The 21,168-nt window shown below is 41.1% G+C and overlaps 1 protein-coding gene across 2 annotated transcripts in view; it reads left to right on the forward strand.

The window, feature by feature from the left end:
• Window positions 1-2,349: 2,349 nt before the first annotated feature.
• The window catches only part of aff1 (AF4/FMR2 family, member 1), a 25,717-nt gene continuing 6,898 nt past the window's right edge, over window positions 2,350-21,168 (forward strand). Inside the window, exons 1-16 of one of the 2 annotated variants that reach the window (XM_052105802.1) lie at window positions 2,351-2,758; window positions 3,371-5,466; window positions 5,558-5,633; window positions 9,266-9,386; window positions 10,417-10,944; window positions 14,612-14,653; window positions 14,727-14,810; window positions 14,902-14,926; window positions 15,079-15,118; window positions 16,442-16,550; window positions 19,584-20,105; window positions 20,181-20,275; window positions 20,467-20,584; window positions 20,667-20,752; window positions 20,826-20,889; window positions 21,012-21,148. In XM_052105802.1, coding sequence (XP_051961762.1) covers window positions 5,569-5,633; window positions 9,266-9,386; window positions 10,417-10,944; window positions 14,612-14,653; window positions 14,727-14,810; window positions 14,902-14,926; window positions 15,079-15,118; window positions 16,442-16,550; window positions 19,584-20,105; window positions 20,181-20,275; window positions 20,467-20,584; window positions 20,667-20,752; window positions 20,826-20,889; window positions 21,012-21,148 — 2,036 coding nt within the window. In that variant the 5' untranslated portion in view covers window positions 2,351-2,758; window positions 3,371-5,466; window positions 5,558-5,568. Of the gene's footprint in view, window positions 2,759-3,370; window positions 5,634-9,265; window positions 9,387-10,416; window positions 10,945-14,611; window positions 14,654-14,726; window positions 14,811-14,901; window positions 14,927-15,078; window positions 15,119-16,441; window positions 16,551-19,583; window positions 20,106-20,180; window positions 20,276-20,466; window positions 20,585-20,666; window positions 20,753-20,825; window positions 20,890-21,011; window positions 21,149-21,168 lie in introns of both variants that reach the window. The other variant, XM_052105801.1, reaches the window with a different exon arrangement.

Below are 21,168 nucleotides of genomic sequence, written 5' to 3' on the forward strand. Positions count from 1 at the left end.
ATTTACTCGTCATTGCTCGTCGTTACTCTTATTTACTCGCTGTTACTCATTGTTGCTCGTATTTACTTGTCATTGCTTGTCGTTACTCGTATTTACTCACTGTTACTCATTGTTGCCCATATTTACTTGTCATTGCTCGTCGTTACTTGTCGTTACTCATCGGTACTCATCGCTGCTCATCGTTGCTCGTCGTTACTTGTCGCTACACATTGTTGCTCGTATTTACTTGTCGTTACTTGTATTTACTCCCTGTTACTCATAGTTACTCGTATTTACTCGTCATTGCTCGTTGTTACTTGTATTTACTCGCTTTTACTCATAGTTGCTCATATTTACTCGTCATTGCTCGTCGTTACTCTTATTTACTCGCTGTTACTCATTGTTGCTCGTATTTACTTGTCATTGCTTGTCGTTACTCGTATTTACTCACTGTTACTTATTGTTGCCCATATTTACTCGTCATTGCTCATCGTTACTCGTATTTACTCGCTGTTACTCATTGTTGCTCGTATTTACTCGTCATTGCTCATCGTTACTTGTCGTTACTCATTGGTACTCATCGCTGCTCATCGTTGCTCGTCGTTACTTGTCGCTACTCGTTGTTGCTCGTATTTACTTGTCGTTATTTGTATTTACTCCCTGTTACTCATAGTTGCTCGTATTTACTCGTCGTTACTCGTATTTACTCGTTGTTACTCTTCGTTACTTGTCGTTACTCATTGGTGCTCGTATTTACTCATCATTGCTCTTCGTTACTTGTCGTTACTCATCGGTACTCATCGCTGCTTATCGTTGCTCGTCGTTACTTGTCGCTACTCGTTGTTGCTCGTATTTACTTGTCGTTACTTGTATTTACTCCCTGTTACTCATAGTTGCTCGTATTTACTCGTCATTGCTCATCGTTACTCGTATTTACTCGCTTTTACTCATAGTTGCTCGTATTTACTCGTCATTGCTCGTCGTTACTCGTATTTTCTCGCTGTTACTCATTGTTGCTCGTATTTACTCGTCATTGCTCGTCGTTACTCGTATTTACTCACTGTTACTCATTGTTGCCCATATTTACTTGTCATTGCTCATCGTTACTCGTATTTACTCGCTGTTACTCATTGTTGCTCGTATTTACTCGTCATTGCTCGTCGTTACTTGTATTTACTCGTCATTACTCATTGTTGCTCATATTTACTTGTCATTGCTCGTCGTTACTCGTATTTACTCGCAGTTACTCATTGTTGCTCGTATTTACTCATCATTGCTCGTCGTTACTCGTATTTACTCATCGTTGCTTGTATAAAATTTTCACTACTTGTCATTGCTCGTCGTTACTCATCGATACTCATTGCTACTCGTCGTTACTCTTTGTTACGTGTATTTACTCGTCGTTACTCATCGTTGCTAGTATTTACTTGTCATTACTCGTTGTTGCTCGTCATTACTTGTTGTTGCAACACGTTGTTGCTTGTCGTTACTCGACAGTACACGCCGTTGTTTGTATTTACTCGTTGTTACACGTTGTTGCTTGTCGTTACTCTGCGCTACTCGACGTTACTCGTTGTTGCTTGTACTTACTCGTTGTTACTCGTTGTTGCGCGTTGTTACTCTTTGTTACTGTTCGTTACTCGTTGTTGCTCGTTGTTACTCGTTGTTGCTCATTGTTACTCTTCGGTACTCGTCGTTACTCTCGTTAGTTGTATTTACTCGTCGTTACTCATCGTTGCTCGTATTTACTTGTCGTTACTAGTTGTTGCTCGTCGTTACTTGTATTTACTCGTAGTTACACGTTACTCAATTCAAGATATTTGCAGCTCAATTCCGAATAGTACAAATGCAATTCTTAAGAATTCGAATTAAAGATGTCTGTAAATGTTATTGAACTAGTAATGATTCTAAGTAATTACAGAGATCTACCATCTAATTTTGACTGGTCATAATTGAATTACAGAAACTGGATCTACAAGTTCATTTTAGATATCTCAAATTAAACTTATCTGAATGTGATTTTTTACTGTCATTATTCCATTAGACAGCTCTTGAATCAGACTTTGTAATAGCAAGAACTCAATTGTAGAGATCTTATATTAGAATTCTTTCTAGTAAAAAATATTTTATTTTATTTTATATTTTGAATAATAGATATGTGACCCTATAAGTTACATTTGAATTGTAGATCTTTCCATATGATTACTATTCATATTATTACTACTATTACTAAATTGCATAATAGATATCTTAAATTTGAATTTTAGTTAAAATGAGCTTTGCACAATGTGAGCATTTATGCTAAATCGACCTGCCATAATTGTATTGCTTTATAAATGCATCGATCATTTTCATATGTGCTTTCTGGCAACTTCAACATCTGAATGAACCCACATAAACCGAGATCTGCTCACATGTGATTGGTTAGAGATGTGTTTCTTGTGATGCATTCCTGAGATGTGCTGATATTCTGGGAGCTGTTGCGCACTCAGTAAATCAACAATCCGAATCTCACTGATGGACTCGACAGAACCGAGACACAACTACACAAACACAATGGCGTGTGTGACCTCTCTCTGGCTGCTGTGGGGAACTGTGTGTTCTGTCATGTTCTGTGTGTTTGCTCAGGACTGTTTGGACAAGGATGAGATTGTTACTGAAATGTCCAAGGACGTTGACTTGCCGTCTGAATGTGTGTTAAGCTGCACAATGTTCACTTACAGACAGATTCTGGAGCAGCAACAAAAACTCACTGTCCGATTCAAAGACCCAGAGTCCGGTAAGAGTCTCTTATATTTCATTTCTAACATGCGTGTGTGTTTGTGTGTGTGTGTTTGTGTATATGTGAGTGTGTATGTGGTTGTGTGTGTGCGCATGTGTGTGTGTATGTATGTGTGTGTGTTTGTGTATATGTGAGTGTGTATGTGGTTGTGTGTGCGCATTTGTGAGTGTTTGTATGTGTGTGTTTGTGTATATGTGAGTGCGCATAGTGTGTGTGTGAGTGTTTGTATTTGTATGTGTGTGTGTGTGTGTGTGTTACACAATAATACAAAAGATAATAAAGAATGTTAAAGGCTCTTTTTCAGGATTTAGTGCTCAGTCGAAAATAGCACGAAAGTGGAATTGTATTTTATTTATAAAAAAGACAAGAAACGTGCAGAAATCGTCCACAAACGGGGGAAAGACTCGGTTAGCAGCAGCACCTCAGTTAATACTTCCTCACGGCATCATTTGTGTTTTTATTGACTGAATTTGTGTTTATATTATTATTGCTAAAAAATAACACCGAGCAAAGTCAATAAACATCATTCGCGGTACTTTGTTCACATTTTTGTGTCATGCGGGATTCGGGATTCGAGCCGATGTTCATGTGTCTGTTCATTCTCTGCAGGTGAATCCGGACAGTTCTGTTGGTTTATTCAGACGAGCTGCCGCCCGTGGACTCAAGCTTTTGTGTTGCTGCCAATAAACGAATCCGTTCCGGATGGAGAAACGATCCAAGTTCAGACCAATTCAGTGACCCACACGAAGCCCGTTGAGCCGCACCGATCACCGTCCGTCCTGACTGATGACTGCGGGCTTCGGTTCGACCTGACTGAACATCTGAATCATCTGCAGGAACCGACTCTCTGTGTCCGAGTCACTTTAGCTTTAAACACACTTCAGTGTCCGCCGTTTCTGGTCACCATTAAAAATAAGCAATGAGACACAAAGCTAAAGAACAAATAAACTTACTGAGAGGTTAGTGCTGGTATATTTGGGGTTTCCTGTAAATAAAACGAGAATCGAATGAACGGTTGAATATGTCAATGGTCTGTGATGTAACGATAAACAACATTTATATTTGAATACTCTTTATAAACACGCTTCGGATAATCAGCACACAAACTATAACGATGTCTATAAAAGCACTGAAACATTTATTCATCGTGATTTTTAAATAAAATTGTATTTGTCTTCAGTTGGGAGAGACTTTAACACAATGCGTTTTACAAGGTTATATAAGCGACTATTACTTCAACAGATATTGATGTTTTTAGTGTGTGTTTTACATGAATAACTCTTCATTTGTCGTGTATGCTGTCGGTATATTGTGCTGTATTAAATTGGCAGATGATATTTGCTTCCCAGTGTAAACAGTTATTTATACTATAATAGTATTTAATAACGTTTTTCACAGTGATGACGCGTTTCCGCTTTATGTGCCAGCGTAAATCTAGCAAACTTTTTATATGATTATTTTTTAAAATATTGAGTGTAAGTTTATAACATTATTCTTGGTGTTATTTTAACCTGGAATTAATTTTAAAATCTGAATGATCACAGCTGCTGGGAGATGGAGAGTAAATTCGGCATCTTCTCTCATTTTAGTCTCTTAATCCATCGCTCTCTATTTTAAACTCTTCTAGAGTCATTCAAATATAATAGTGGATTTTTGTCATTTAAATGTAATAGTGGATTTGTTCTCTTGCTCTTGGAGCAAATGGCTAAGTGACAATAATATCTGCATTGATCCCAGTTTCACCGCTGTCAATGTTTACAATCGTTTACTTGTGTGGAAAAAGGTCTATATAGTGACATTTATGCACGTTTTTGCGAAGCCCCAGAATAAACACAATAAATTATTATTATCATTATTGTTGTTATTATTAATAATAAAATATTTTCTTTTGACCAAGACAGTTCATTTAGATTACTTTTTTGTCTATTTCTTTTGGAAATATTTTTTTGTTTCTTCTTTACATTAAGAAATGAACCCATTCTTTACATTCACTCTTCACTGACACATACTGCACAAGCACACTTATAGATCTCACACATTAGTGTGTAGTGGTCTAAGCACATAACTGGTAATCTGGTAATCAGTAAGACGCTGGTTCGAGCCCCACAGCCACCACCTTTGTGTCCTTGAGTAAGACACTTAACTCCAGGTTGCTCCGGGGGGATTGTCCCTGTAATAAGTGCACTGTAAGTCACTTTGGATAAAAGCATCTGCCAAATGTATAAATGTAAATGAAATATTATTTGATTTAATAATTCATACATCTATAACTGCATATGTTTTTTTTTTTTTTAAGTATAAATGTGTTTGTGTGTGTGTGTGTGTGTGTTTGTGTGTGTGTAAATATATATATATACAAATATATATATATTATAAGTATGGACGTGTATTAGAGTGTTTCTAAACTGAACTTCAATTATTGTCTGGCGCGCGCGCTCGTGGAACAGCATGCCCGTAAAAGGAGCGGTGCGGCGGAACCATCTCTTGCTCCGCGGGGGGGTGTGGTTCAAAAGATGACATCTGGTTGAATATTAATACAAATTAATATTGACTTATTAAAATGCTGTTTAACCCGAGACCTAAGCCGGAGACTCCCAGAAACTCTGTGTTTAGTTTATCGTTTAACTGTGTCTGTTTTGACACCGTTCCGGCATCAGTGGACCCGCGCACCTGAGTGGATCCGTCCGCGGAGCTCGATTCTGCGCGTGAGCTCACCTCAGTCAAACACTGGATTCATGTAAAACTCATGTGCGATTTCTTGTTTTCTTAATTCGAAATCATGTGATTAATCAACAGATTGTGTCGTCATGAGCGACCGAAAACCGGCGGCGCGCGGTGGACAGAACAAACCGAGAATGAGCGGCGCGAACAGGTGAGAAAACTCGAGAAAAACAAAACAAAACACAAACGTCACAAAGTTCAGAAATTCATCAGACACACTGAAAACCGACCGAAGAGTCTCTAAACAAGTAAATACACAGTTTATATAAACTGACATAATCTGCAAATATTGACATTAAATGTGTGAATAATCACAAATACATGTGTACACTCCAACACAGTTTTAATGTGAATGAATGAATACTGACAGATGTATTACCTGTGTGTATGTGTGTGAGAGAGACTTGTGTTCAGGAGCTCACAGCTGTGTGTTTGGACACACTTGACCTGTGTTTTCTACTGTCAGAAACAGTGGTGTGATGACCTTTGACCTGCAGTGAACACCGATGATCATTAGCTGTGTCTGAAATCATTCACTGTTTCCTATATAGTGAGTGCAGCATATATCAGCAGTGAGTGAACTAAATGAGTGAGTGAATTCGGATGCTGAGCTCTGGGGCTGTCACAGAAATGCTAGTTATGTAGGTAACTGTGGTTCTGTGAAGTTCGGATGACTGCCAGAGGCGGTGCTTAAGCACTAGTGCATTATCGCAGCGCCAGCTAGATAGGTCGAGAGAATATACCAGCAAAGTCATGTAGTGATGTAGGCTGAGCCTCGAGGATAATAGCCACATTAGCTCAGCGTTCAGCCTCAGTATGTCTTTCTCACGCATTCTGGGTGACAAATAACTCATCATCTGGTCATCTGGAATTCACAGAACCACAGTTACCTTCATAACTAGCATTCTTTTTCATTCCTTCTGACCGCCACAGGCGGAGCTTAAGCACTAGAGGATGACTACTACCAACATAGTCATGAGGAATGCCACTCACCTTAGAAATGATTCAAGGCTGTCCCTGAAGAAACACTGAACTCACAGCATGAGGGGTAGCGACATTGACCTTGTAGAAGCGCGCAAAGGTACTTGGAGTAGCCCAGGTAGCAGCTGCACAGATATCTGCCATGGAGACTCTTCTAAAGGCATCCCAAGATGTAGACACAGCCCTAGTAGAATGATAAGAAATACCTCCTGGCAAGGGCTTTTGTGCCTTCTTGCATGTCAGAGTGATCACCTCCACAATTCAATGTTACAATCTCTGCTTTGATACAGCGGCACCCTTCCGGACCCCACCATAGCAAATAAATAGCTGATCTGTTTGTCTAAGAGGAATGGTAGCGTCCACGTAACAAGAGGTGATCCCTTGACTCATCTGATTGGGACTAACACTGAAATGCAGCCAGATTAGAACCAACACATGCATAACTCACTAACAGACAATGCATATAACCCACTGACTCGCTTATTGGAAGCAATGGCCAACAGAAAGCCAGTTTTCAAAGATGTCCACTTAAGGTCTCTCTTCCTTTAAAAAAAACTACAAACAAGATTATGGGAACCAAGAGAAGAACGATTAACTGGTACATGATAGGCTGCAACGTATACCTTTAATGTGGAAGCTGCCTTGCCTGCATCCTAAAAACTCTTGAAACCTCACAGTGTATAGGATCCAACCCACAATCCCTGCACCATGAAGAGAAGAAATTCCAACATGCTGCGTAGAGCTGATATGTGAGTGCAGCACTAGCAATAATATGAACCACAGCAGGTTCACAATCAGTTAGAAGAGGATTGGACCCAGAGGCCAAACCCAAAGCTGCAGACGGGCTGGATCCGGGTGCCAAACACTGCTGTCCATCTGCCATGGTCTTCCCACCAATAGTCTCAGAAGTATGGGAAACCAAGGCCTGGCTGGCCATTGGGGTGCTACAATGCGAAATGGTTGCCTTTAATGTGAAAAGATCCACTTCACATATGAGTGAAGCCTCCATTCTCCCGGATGCAGAAGATCCCTTGATTAAGCATCAGCTACCTGATGGCTCAACACTGGGAGGTGTGCTGTGATGCTAGTCGGGGAAGAGACCAGGTGAGAATCTTGTGAGAACTTGAGTGACTTAGTACCACCCTGATGGTTCAGGTGGAACACCGTCGAGGTGTTGTCGGACCGAATGAGCACATGACTGTCTGCCAGAACAGGCAAGAAATATTGCAGGTCTAGGAAAACCATACGTAACTCCAGGAGTTCAATGTGGTCTGCGGACTGATCTTGAAACCAATGGCCACAAATACCCCTGTGATTCAATGTTGCACCCCACCCCATGAGGGAAGCATCGGTTGCTACCACCTCCCGAGAAGGAATGACCCCTGGAGGAGCATCTGTCATTCAAAACTCCCAGCGGATTGCATTGTGTCAATGCATGATCACAGCGGTGGGAAACCACAATCAACCGATGATGATGTCTGGTGGGGTCCAACCGCAAACTGTTGTTCCACTGCTGGAGAGGTCTGAGGTGGATCGAGCCCAGTGCAGTCAGCATCCCCATAGGCTGAAGAACACTCTGTACGGCAACATCGTTCCCAGCCGGAAACGAGCAAGGAGCTGCAGAACATTGTCTGCCTGTACATGTGATAGAGTGGCAGACATTGCAGAGAGTCCAGAGTGTGAAATAAGAATAATAGTAGAGAATTATTTATTTCAGATTTCTTTCATCACCAGTGGGGCAGAAGTTTACATACACTTAGTATTTGGTAGAATTGCCTTTAAATTGTTTAACTTGGGTCAAATGTGCCGTTCCTCCAGACAGAACTGTGTAACTGAGTCGGGATTGTTCTATCGGATTGAGGTCAGGGCTTTGTGATGCCGCTCCAATATCTTGACTTTATTGTCTTTAAGCCATTTGTCACAACTCTGGAGGTGTGCTTGGGGTCATTGTCCATTTGGAAGACCCATTTGTGATGAGCTTTAACTTCCTGTCTGATGTCTTGAGATGTTCCTTCCTCATGATGTCATCATCTATTTAGTGAAGTGCACCAGTCCCTCCTGCAGCACCCCCACAACATGATGCTGCACCCCCATGCTTCACGGTTGGGATGCTGTTCTTTACCCTTTTCCCTCCAAACATAACGATGGTCATTATGGCCAAACAGTTCAATTCAAAATTGACAGTTTTTTACGAAATGGTCAGCACCTGAAATGTGCGCTATATAGTGCATAGGGGCGGTTTCAGATGCCGCTGAATGTCTGATGAGTTGAATCTGCTTAACTTCAGTCAGGTGTCTTTATAGTAAAAGCACACATTCATTCACACACTCGGAGCTAGTGATTGATAAAATATGAAGTATTACATATTTAAGTGTTTTTTTTTTTGTTTTGTACTGTAATAAAATCTAAATGAATTAGTGAGGGAGAGAGAGAGAGAGAGACTGAGAGCAGATGTTCCCTACTACACACTCTTCCCTCAGGACACACACACTTACAGACACGCCCTTCAAAAAAACCCTCCAAACCTCTTGGTGTTTTATCGCTTGACAGTGTTGACCTAAACGGGATCTCCACATGGATACATGGCGCAGAGTAATTATTTATCCAGACAGTTTAAGACCATGTTAGAATAACTCTCTGAATCCAGTCAGCACAAGATGTGAATTTACTATCACTGTGAATATTATTAATGTGATGTATTATCATTTACAGACCCTGAACCCGTTCTGCATGACTGTCACCATTACTCTTAACGTGAGGGCCATGTTTAACTGTGTGTGTGTGTGTGTGTGTGTGCTGCAGTGTGCACATGCAGGATCGGAACGTGTTGCGGCGGATGGAGAGAGAGAGGAGGAATCAGGAGGTTCAGCCGCAGGAGACGCTGTATGACCGAATCTCTCCTCTTTTCAGTGAGCCGTATAAGGTGACACCAACAACACACACATCTGACGACATTATTCAGTGATTTATGTCTTCATGTGCATTATATAGTTACATGAGCTGCCAACAAGATCTGATGGTGTTTCTGAGTTCCTGTTGTTTTTTATTAAAGATCTGTCAGTAGCAGTTAAAGGAACGATGTTTAACAGATCCGCAGCAGATCTCACTGTAGTCGTTTGTGTTGTGAGTAGATGTACTGATAACATGTTATAAAAACTTTCAGTATTTATTTGCTGTTACAATACCAGTAATTGTGAATACCTTCTTTTATTATTTGCCAATTGTGAAACTGGTGAGGTGTCAGCTGGTGATCACTGATGAAAATGTTCATTAATGAACGGATGAACTTGATCTAAGTGACACATTCAGTAACATTGTGAATAAACTGCTACACCGATATCATACACACATGGGAGATTAATAACCATCTCGAAACCATAAAGAATACAGGAACTAATACTTCAGAATATATTTATTTTATGCTTTTATTTCAGGAGCGCATGTTTCACCACAAGAAACCGTTTGTCTTTTTATATGTTCGACAAGTTTAAATGTATAAATGCTAAATTTAATGTTACAGTCCTAACTGTCTGGAACAGTTTGACATGGTTTAGTCATTTTGCACATTATCATCATCATCATCATCACTCAATTTAAAGGAATTTTATGTTAGTGTGTGTGTATGTGTGCGTGACTGTGTGTGTGTGTGTGTGTATGTGTGCGTGACTGTGTGTGCGTGACTGTGTGTGTGTGTGTGTGTGTGTGTGTGCGTGCGTGTGCGTGCGTGCCTGTGCATGTGTGTGTGTGCGTGTGTATGTGTGTGTGCGTGTGTGTGTGTGCGTGTGTGTGTATGTGTGTGTGTGCGTGTGTGTGTGTGCGTGCGTGTGTATGTGTGCGTATGTGCGTGTGTGTGTTTGCTGAATGTTTCGGTTGTGTTGTTGCAGCACCAGGTGAGAGTATCTGAATACAAGTAGGTGAAAAAGTATCTTATTCTAATTTCTTTGATTTCCCAGACAGTGAAAGGTGACGAGCTGTCCAGTCGCATTCAGAGGATGCTGGGGGATTTCGAGGATGGACACGATGTCGGAAATCAGGATCTTTGGCCCGCATTTCCTTACAATCATTCCACTCAACTCCCTCTTGTGGAGTGTCCCAAGCCGTCGGGACACAATCCCGAGAGCGTGCCTGAATCCTCCACCCCTCTGTCAGAGAGTTTACAGGCGGGTGAGAGCTGGGACTCGAGCGGTTTACCCGTCCCGCTGTCCCCCCTGCAGTCCAGTGACTCGGATAATGAAAGCGGCTCGACCCGTCAGGCGGAGGCACCTCCGTTCGCACCCACACTCCCGCTGAATCTACACTCTAAACCGAGTGTTTTGAACCAGAAGAAGCCCACAGCTTACGTGAGGCCGATGGACGGTCAGGACCAGATGAACGGTGACTCGCCTGATCTGAAGACCTCCTCAGAGTTTCACGAGATCTTACTGAAGAACAGCAGCAGGGCGAACCGTCCTCTCCTGAAGCTGCAGACTCAGTGTGTCGATGTGAGTGTCGATATTAACCGATGAAACGCCTCACTCCTGTAAAACAATCCTAAGCTTCTAATTTTCTCTCTATTCTTTCTATAGAAAGAATAGAGAGAAAACTCATGAATAGAGGTCGACCGATATTGTTTTTTTCAGGCCGATGCCGATCTTTTGAAATCAGGGTCGGCCGATGGCCGATTAATGCTGCCGATTTATTTTGGCCGATATGTGCTTGTTTTTAACCTCTTATTTGAACCTTTTATTTGAAAGATAAAATGTAACACAAATAATTACTTAAGATAGACAACATTTCTCAACAGATACATTTATTGAACACTTGACCAATCTGCACTTGTACACTTAAATTAAAAATGTATAATGTAAAAACATATTGTATAAATAATGTATAACAAATATATTAAATAAACAAAGCAGGTGTTACGAACTGCTCCGAGACACGAAGGTTGAGATCCAAATGCAGCTTTACTTTAATTAAGGGGCAATCCAGACACGTAATCCAATATTCAGAGCATCCAAGAGAAGCACAGGCATAACTAGGGATGGTATCGGTAAGGTTTTAATGGTATTACTATCTTACCGATACTGCTTATCGATCCGGTACTTTAACGCTATTCTTAACGGTTATTTTTGTTATATATATATTACACAAATATAAAAGTTATATAGGCACAGTGATTTAATTTCAGGAAGGTCTAACATTACTGTTCAGGTGTGGTCTAAAAAGAAATCTAATAAAGTAATCAATTGTAAAATAACACTGCATAGTTTATCATAGATAGATTAATGCTTATTAATGCAGAAGTTATTCATTCAAGAGCTGTAAGTGATTTTCTCTTTGCCTTTTGTTGTTTGATTCGCAGTAATGGCTCAATCGTCACATGTTTAATAGACCGCTTCCCCTTTAAGACCGAGTCTAATAGGCTCCTGATGCAGCATATTTTCTCCCAACTATTTCCATAACTACGTCCATTTAAGACATAAACTGTGTTTAAGTGAATCTCCAAGCCGGTCGTTTTGACATATTTTTGTGTATAGTTGATCGTTTAGACGCATGAAACCCAAAATAGTCTATAGTTTGCTCGTCTCTTTGTGGTGTGTTTCGGAGCGCGCGCCGCCTTGGGAACGGTATCTCTCGCGCTCTTTTTATTATTAAACGCGTCCCGCAATTTAGCAACAGTAGCTAGACTGTATTTTACAACAATCACCGATCGTGCTGATTCTGACGTTAAGTTTGAGTTTTAGGGAGAAATGTCAGTGCACCGCTGTGAAGGGAAGGAAGTTGTGCTAGACAGAATGCGGCTTATGTATAAATATTATTTTATAATCTTTGGAAGGCGAAATATAAAATAAAATCAGACTAATATCACAGATCTAAACCAGGCAACGTTTGAATGTTTAGTTCTGTCACTCATTAAGCAGGGCTGTGTTGTGCTCGATGCGCGAGATCTCTCTCTCTCTCTCTCTCTCTCTCTGACTGCGAATTGCTAAATTGCATCACAGACAAATGGTTTCATATTATTATACATAGAAATGGCTGGCGAGATAAAATAACTTTCTCTTTATAGCAATAAAGAATGTGTTTTCTTAAATTCTCCAGTAACGACAGCAGAAGCGATAATGTCCGAGCTTACCAAAGCCAGTCCTTCAATAGTGCGTTGGTATATTTTTATTACTTATTTCTCTGCATTGAGTGACAACTCAATGAATAAATACAATTTTTCATCAGATGCAGTAAAATGGATAAAATCATATCTATCGAATCGCCCACAGTCAGTCAGGATTAGTGACTGCCACTCACCGCCTCCTTGTTACGCCAACGGGGTTCCTCAGGGTTCTATTTTGGGACCACTGTTATTTTCGCTTTATATAAACGACCTACCGTCATGTTGTCCAGACGCTTTTATTCAAATGTATGCTGACGATACAGTTATTTATACCCATGGTAAAAACAGGAGACAAGTTGCTGAAAAGCTTACACAGTCAATGGTTCAAGTTTCTGAATGGTTAAATCAATCTTGTTTAAAACTTAATGTAAATAAAACAGTTTCAATGTACTTTTCGAAATCTAACACTACAAACAATCAGCATGATATTTATGTGTCAGGGGAAAAATAAAAGTTGTGTCAGAATTTAAATATCTAGGCATCGTAATAGACTCTAAACTAACCTTTAAATCACAGATAAAACTGGTTTGTAATCGAAGTTAAATTTAATATCGCAAATTTCCGCTTTTATTAGATCACACCTATCAATTGAGGCCGCCAAAATGTTTATGTATAGTATGGTTTTGCCCCACATCACTTATTGCCTTACAACATGGTCACAAACAAAGAAAACAACGTTAAAACCATTAGAGTCACTTTATAAGCAAACAATCAAAATTTTGGATAAAAATCATTTAGATCTCACCATTGTGCCATATTACAAAAGCATAAACTCTTAAGCTGGGAAAATGCTATCAAGTATTCTAACTTATGTCTGTTATATAAAAATAATTTATGGTCTGTCTTCTCCCCACTTAGTAAATTTGTAAACATCAGAAACTCCTCACAGCGAGTAACACGGGGTCGGCCCGAGGAGACTGTGTTGTTCCTTTGAGGAAAACTGCATTCAGCCAGCATGCTTTTTCAGTCTCAGCAGCACAAAATTGGAATTCTGTTCCACAGAATATTAGAGAACTCACTACATACACTTTGTTTAAAAAGCAACTAAAAAACTGGTTCATATTACACCAGTCATGTCAACACTAATAAGTATATAGGCTACAATTTCCCTCTACCTGATCGTACTGTCATCTGTGTCCCTGTTGGGTAACTGTGTTCAACATTATTATATTTAATTTTAACCTAATGTTGAAAATATAGTGAATTTGTACACTGTATTAATTTAAAGGATTTAACGAGTTATATTGTTTTATAGTTTTTATATTTTGTATTTTCCTTGTAATGTTTTAAAGCTGTTTTCTTTTTAAGGTAGACAATATTACGATCTGTCCAGGGACAACGGATGAAAAATAGCCTTTTGGCTAATTCTGGTGCATTTGCAGTAATGCTAATTAATGTACATTGTCCCTGTCAAATAAACTAATAAACAAACAAACAACCCTCTCAAATATAAGACACACAAACAGAACAAATAAAAGTCTCAGATTCACTGTCTGTAATTGCAAAATTCTTGCTTCCTTATTGTGACATGATAGCAACCCTTCTGCTGTGATAATGCAACTTCAACTACGCTATCAACATCCAAAGTAGCCGAACGTCATGTCAACTATCACGTTTGTCGCGTTTTTTCTTGAAGTTGGCAGTAACATATCAAAAGTTTTTAATTAAATATAAAGGAGTTATACAAATGTAACCCTTACTGTTTTCTCCAAGGAACTTAGCTCCTTCCTTAGGCACTGGATGAGGTCTGTTCACTCTGCTGGAGAATGACTCTAGGGGCAGCGTGCGTCGAACACGTGTTCCACAACAACACTAGGCTGCCCACAGATGCGCCTGCCTAATAATTGGCTTGATATGCGTGGATATTGGCCGATGCCGATTATGTAAAAAATGCAAAAAATCGGCCGATTAATCGGTCGACCTCTACTCATGAAATACAGTTGGCGCACGGTGAATGCAACATTAAAGCCCATATTTCCCATCTCTGTCTGTGTGTGTAGATGGTGTGTGACGAAGCTGAGCGTGTGGAGGATATTCTGAAGGTCCGTAAGTGTCTGTCGTCTTCTGAGTATGTTCAGTACAGCTACAGAGTTTAAATGTCTCTCTTTCGTACAGGAAATGACCTCATGGCCTCCACTGTTGACAAACATTCATACGCCAAGCACAACAGAGCCGCCCATGTTACCTGTCTCTAAAGAGGTCAGAGAGCTCCGAGTCGTCTGTTTAATTAACATATTCATTGAAACTCCATAGTTTCACTCATTTACTCCTTTAACTGCTGCTTTGACAGGATACACATGGATTCCCAGCTCACAGTAAGTGTGTGCGTGTGTGTAAGTGTGTGCGTGCATGTGCGTGCGTGTGTATTTGAGTGTGAGGTGTGTGTGTGTGTGTGTATTTGAGTATGACTGTGTGTGTGCGTGTTTTGTGATGGTGTGTTCATGTGTTTTCTTGTGTTCTTCACTAGACTCTCATGATTCATCAGACAGAGTTCAGCAGAAAGCTCAGTGAGTATCAGACTGATGTTCAGATCTCTGTTTTATTAGCATATAATTGTTCATAATGTATCACGTGGGCATCTGTGGCTCAGGTGGTAGAGCGGGTAGGCCACTAATCACAGGGTTGGCAGTTAGATTCACAGCACGACTCCACATGCCGAAGTGTTCTTGGGCAAGACACTGAACTCTTAAGGTGCTCCCAATGGCAGACTAGCAGCTAGCATGCAGCTGTGCCGTCATTGGTGTATGAATGGGTGAATGAGTCACAGTGTAAAGCGCTTTGAAAACTTCTAAGGTTAAAAAAGTGCTATAAAATTGCAGACCATTTACCATATGACCGAAACATTTGTATCTTTGCTGCATACTGTTACATTGACATGTATTCATTTAAATAATGCTTTTATCCAAAGTGTCTAACGCCCTGTGTACAGCGGACACATCCGTTCATGCGGTGCGCCGCAAGGGCTTGAGTCTGTCTACTCTAAGCTGGACGTGTCGACACGAACGATCTAGAGCGTTTAACTTGTGTAGTAGTGCCAGCGCGTGCAGCACATATATCACATGTGTTTTGTGAGTAAGGTGGTCAGGTAGATATCATTCCACCATCAGGAAGTGTGAATATGTTGTGCCTCTTTGTTGGTACCATGAATCTGCTAACTCTGAGCACAGACTGCTGGAGCCGATGGACATGCAGTGAGTGATGCATATCCTCAGACTATTCTAGATTTAAACATGAGTGTCTTGAACTTGACGTGTGCCAGTGAAACGAGATGTGTTAAAATACTTTCTCCTATCCCAGACTAATATGCAGAGACAACTATACACCATTCACAAGGTAATGTTCTGGAAAACTGTAAGCATTCTCTCTGGCTCTTTGAAAATGCCAGTGTTTGTTTAGAGCGAGCCACTTGGACCCTATGTGGGACTATCTGTTTGGAGACGCTAGTGGCTTTGACATTACATTCTTCAGCTTTGTTTAATGAAGAACAAACATGGCGCCACATTCAGCATCATATGTATAGGAGACGTGGTGGCTCAGTGGTTGAGTCTCGGGTTTACTGACCAGAAGGTCAGGGGTTCAAGCCCCAGCACCAACAAGATGCCACTGTTGTGTCCTTGAGTAAGACACTTAACTCCAGGGACAATCTGGGGGGATTGTCCCTGTAATAAGTGCACTGTAAGTCGCTTTGGATAAAAGCGTCTGCCAAATGCATAAATGGAAATGGGTTTATTGCACATGCAGGAAGGTCAAATAGATGAATATTGCAGTAGTCCAGTCTAGAGATGACAAGCCTGTGCTGTGTGCGTGCGTGCGTGCGTGCGTGTGTGTAGAGGAGGGTCCAGCAGCTCCAGTGATTCTGAGAGCAGTTCATCGGACACTAACAGTGAAAATGGCAGCAAACCAGAAGAACAACCAGCACCAGAGAGCACACACACACAGGTATATACACACACAGGTATATACAGGTATATATACGCACACACACACACAGGTATATATACACACAAAACACACACAGGTGTATATACACACAAAACACACACAGGTGTGTATATATATATATATACACAAAACACACACAACACACACAGGTGTATATATACACAAAACACACACAGGTGTATATACACACAAAACACACACAGGTGTGTATATATATATATATATATATATATATATACACACACACACACAGGTGTATATATACACAAAACACACACAGGTGTATATACACACACAACACACACAGGTGTGTATATATATATACACACACACACAGGTGTATATACACACAAAACACACACAGGTGTGTATATATATATATACACACACACACACACAGGTGTATATATACACAAAACACACACAGGTGTATATACACACAAAACACACACAGGTGTGTATATATATATATACACACACACACACAGGTGTATATACACACAAAACACACACAGGTGTGTATATATATATATATATATACACACACACACACACAGGTGTATATATACACAAAACACACACAGGTGTATATATATATATACACACACACACACACAGGTGTATATATACACAAAACACACACAGGTGTATATACACACAAAACACACACAGGTGTGTATATATATATACACCTGTGTGTGTTTTATGTGTATATATATATATATATATACACACACACACACACAGGTGTATATATACACAAAACACACACAGGTGTGTGTATATATATATATATATATATATACACACACACACACAGGTGTATATATACACAAAACACACACAGGTGTATATACACACAAAACACACACAGGTGTGTATATATATATATACACACACACACAGGTGTATATACACACAAAACACACACAGGTGTGTATATATATATATATATATACACACACACACACACAGGTGTATATATACACAAAACACACACAGGTGTGTATATATGTATATATATATATACACACACACACACACAGGTGTATATATACACAAAACACACACAGGTGTATATACACACAAAACACACACAGGTGTGTATATATATATACACCTGTGTGTGTTTTGTATATATATATATATATACACACACACACACACACAGGTGTATATATACACAAAACACACACAGGTGTGTATATATATATATATGTATATATATATATATATATATATATATATATACACACACACTGGTGTATATACACCAGTGGCGGCTGCTGGTCTTTCAAAGAGGGGAAGCTCATTTTCGGCCTACATTATAAACTTATTTAAAAGTAAATTCTGCCCTATGTTCCTTTTCGAGAAAATGCACTGTGACTCTGTCGTACCAACTAGGCTGCCTTTTCCAGTGACTTGACCAGTGTCTTCTCAATGGCCAGCAGAGCTAGGCTGCTTAAACGACCTTGGCCCATTGTGTTACTTGGCCCTTGTTGGATGATTCACTACTCTCATCATGTCCCCTAAATGACAGCTCCTGTCGGCCAAGCAAGGATGTTACATCAATAAGGCGGTTTAGGAAGGCCCTGTTTTGTTTGACTGTTTCATTATGTTTAGTCACTTGAATGCGAGCACCTTCATTGATTGCATGCTCAACCCTGATCCTGCCCATGCAACTTAATCTTGCACATGCACTCACATGTCCATTGCTCTTTTCATGTCTTTTATATGCCCTGTCAAAGTTAGACAGATCTCCAAACCCCACTTTTGACCAAACAACACATCCGTGAGATGGTTTCATCAAGAGGCATGGCCAGCAGTACATTTTATTTGTCACAGCACTTCCAGTCAGCCAGCTAACTTTGTCATACCAGGAGAGTTGAAAAGACCTGTTATTTTTCCCTATTTTTTGCACTAAATCAATCTTAGGTGTTGAGCTGCCCTGCTGTTTAATTCTAATTTTTTCCTCGTAAGGAAGACTTTCAAATGGCTTCGCCAAAATCAGGTCGACAATATTAGCACCATCTGCCATCGTGCACAGTTTCACCCGTACGATGCTAGCCTAGCCTACTGTATGAATGAATGAACGAACGACCGAACGAACGAACGAACGAACGCTCTAAAACAAAATATATTAAACTTGGTAAAACTGAAACAAGGAATGTGGTGTATAATTGTGTGAAATGTATTATGCAAATTGACTAGCAATTTCGCCAAACAAATATAAAGAAATAGGTTGCAGCAGTTTGTCTTTTCGACTACACTTGAGAAATCCGCGATGGGACTGAGCTGAAATAGCTTCAGTGACTTCTTATAGTACAGATTCAGCTGTCAATCAAAAGGAGATGCAGTCTTTCGACAGATCCTCCAATCATCACGCTGAAGCCCGAGTCCGGGCCAGCCCACTCCTCATTCACCCCCAGAGACGCTGAGCGTCCGTGGGCAGGACATAATCGCAGCATTTATCCAATGACCGTCTATTTTCGAGCACTGAAAAAACTGTTCAGAGCAGCCCCATTGAAGTCAATGGACGCTCGGCTTCAACAGGGAAATGCACTGACGCTACGGGAATGTATGAGAAGTAAATCGAGTCACCCGACCTGCTATATGTAATGTAGCTGATTCTGAACGAACTCGTCTTCGAGATGAACGTGTTCTAACGCATTTTTAGTCAGTAAATTGTTTACACAATAGTACATATTTGACCATTATTTTTTTGACATTATAGGGGAAGCTGAGCTTCCCTTGCAGTCTTAAAGAAATCCCCACTGATATACACACACACACAGGTGTATTCACACACACACACACACACACACAGGTGTATTCACACACACACACACACACACACACACACAGGTGTATACACACAGACACACACACACACACAGGTGTATTCACACACACATACAGGTGTATACACACACACACACACTCACTTGGAAAGTGCTGATTTGTCCATCCTGACTTGTACATTCTGAACTGTGTGTCTCTGTGTGTCTCTGTGTGTCTCTGTGTGTTCAGGAACAGAAAGGAAGTGACTGGCAGTTGGGGAGATGGTTAGAAATCAGGGAGAACCAGCAGAACCCGTGTGATGTCACCAGGCCCAGCTCCCATGATTCCTCTGTAAGGACAGAGGCTAAAGGTCATCAGGGTTGCTATAGTAACCCAACCCACTGCAACACTGAGGCTGATCACACACCGACGGTGGTGAACACAGGCACATGTGAGAGTTTGCAGTTTCAGATTTCACAGCGCAATGAAGACGCGTCCACACGACGAGAGAAACGAAAGAGAAAGAAAACTGACCGTCAGACGGACCGGACGAGATCACCGGACAAATCACAGACACGACAGCCGTCTGTCAGCACGAAACGCAAACACAGAATTCACACACACACACAACGCCCCCTGCTGGTGAAGATCCGGCTCGAGCTGCTCTCCAGAATACCACAGGAGGACAAACGGTGCTCAGGTGCCGCCAGGAGACCCGCCGCTCACAAACACACCAGCACCAGCACGGTCCCGTCTGGACTCAAGAGAACTGTGAGCAGGAAACACTTCACATGTCTCATGTTCCGACGGCACTGTTCACTGACCGTGTGTGTGTGTGTTTTACAGGCAGAGAGAGATGAAAAGTCTGAAAGGAAGAAACAGAAACTGGAGAAAGAGGGAAAACACTCGTCTTCTTCCCAACACACCATCAGCCAATCAGAGTGAGTCACAACAAACAAACGAGAAACCTACACACACACACACACACGGCAGCTCTGTACTGATAAATGAATGAATGATAATCAGTGGAAAGTACCTCACAGTTCCACACCACGCGCACACACACACACACACACACACCTTCAGAACACTGACACACACACTCAAGACGCTCTCATCATCTCTCCATCAGAGCATTCAGGAGCAGCAGTGAGGTGATGAAGAGTCGTCCGACACACAGGCCGGCTGTTCCTCACGAGCCTCAGCGAGACTCAAAACTCAAGCAGAAGAGGGCAGAGGCTCATGGGAAGGTTTGGCAGCTCTATCATATGAGTGTTTGAGACTGTACGTGATGTGACGCTTCAGATGTCAGCAACTGTTTTTATTTCCCAGAAACCCAGCAAGAGTCGCAGCGTGAAACCACCGCCGATGTGTCCAACTGCAGCTAAACCACGCCCACTGCTGCCGGTCCACCGCAGGTGACTGTCACTTACTGCACACCTATACTGTACCACTACTGCATGTGATTGACCTATGACCTCTGTTTCCCAGGAAACTCTCTGTGGAGGATCATATGAAGGAAGCCAAAAAACTGAAGCACAAAGCTGATGCCATGGTGAGTGTAACCTTGACTCCTGACCCTTGACCCTTGACCCTAACCCCAAACCACAGCCCTACATGGTGACTTGAACTCTGACCTTGCACCAAGTGGTTGTTTGTGTTGTTGTTGTTCTTCAGGTGGATAAGATGTCTAAAGCCCTCAGTTACCTGGAGGCTGCACTGTCGTTTGTGGAGAGCGGTGTTGCCATGGAGACGGACCCCCAGACGCCCAAATCTGCATATACCATGTTCTCTGAGACGGTTGACCTGATCAGGTGCGTGTGTGTGTGTGTGT

The sequence above is a fragment of the Xyrauchen texanus genome, chromosome 35 (genome assembly GCF_025860055.1).
Source record: "Xyrauchen texanus isolate HMW12.3.18 chromosome 35, RBS_HiC_50CHRs, whole genome shotgun sequence".
NCBI classification, from domain to species: domain Eukaryota; kingdom Metazoa; phylum Chordata; class Actinopteri; order Cypriniformes; family Catostomidae; genus Xyrauchen; species Xyrauchen texanus.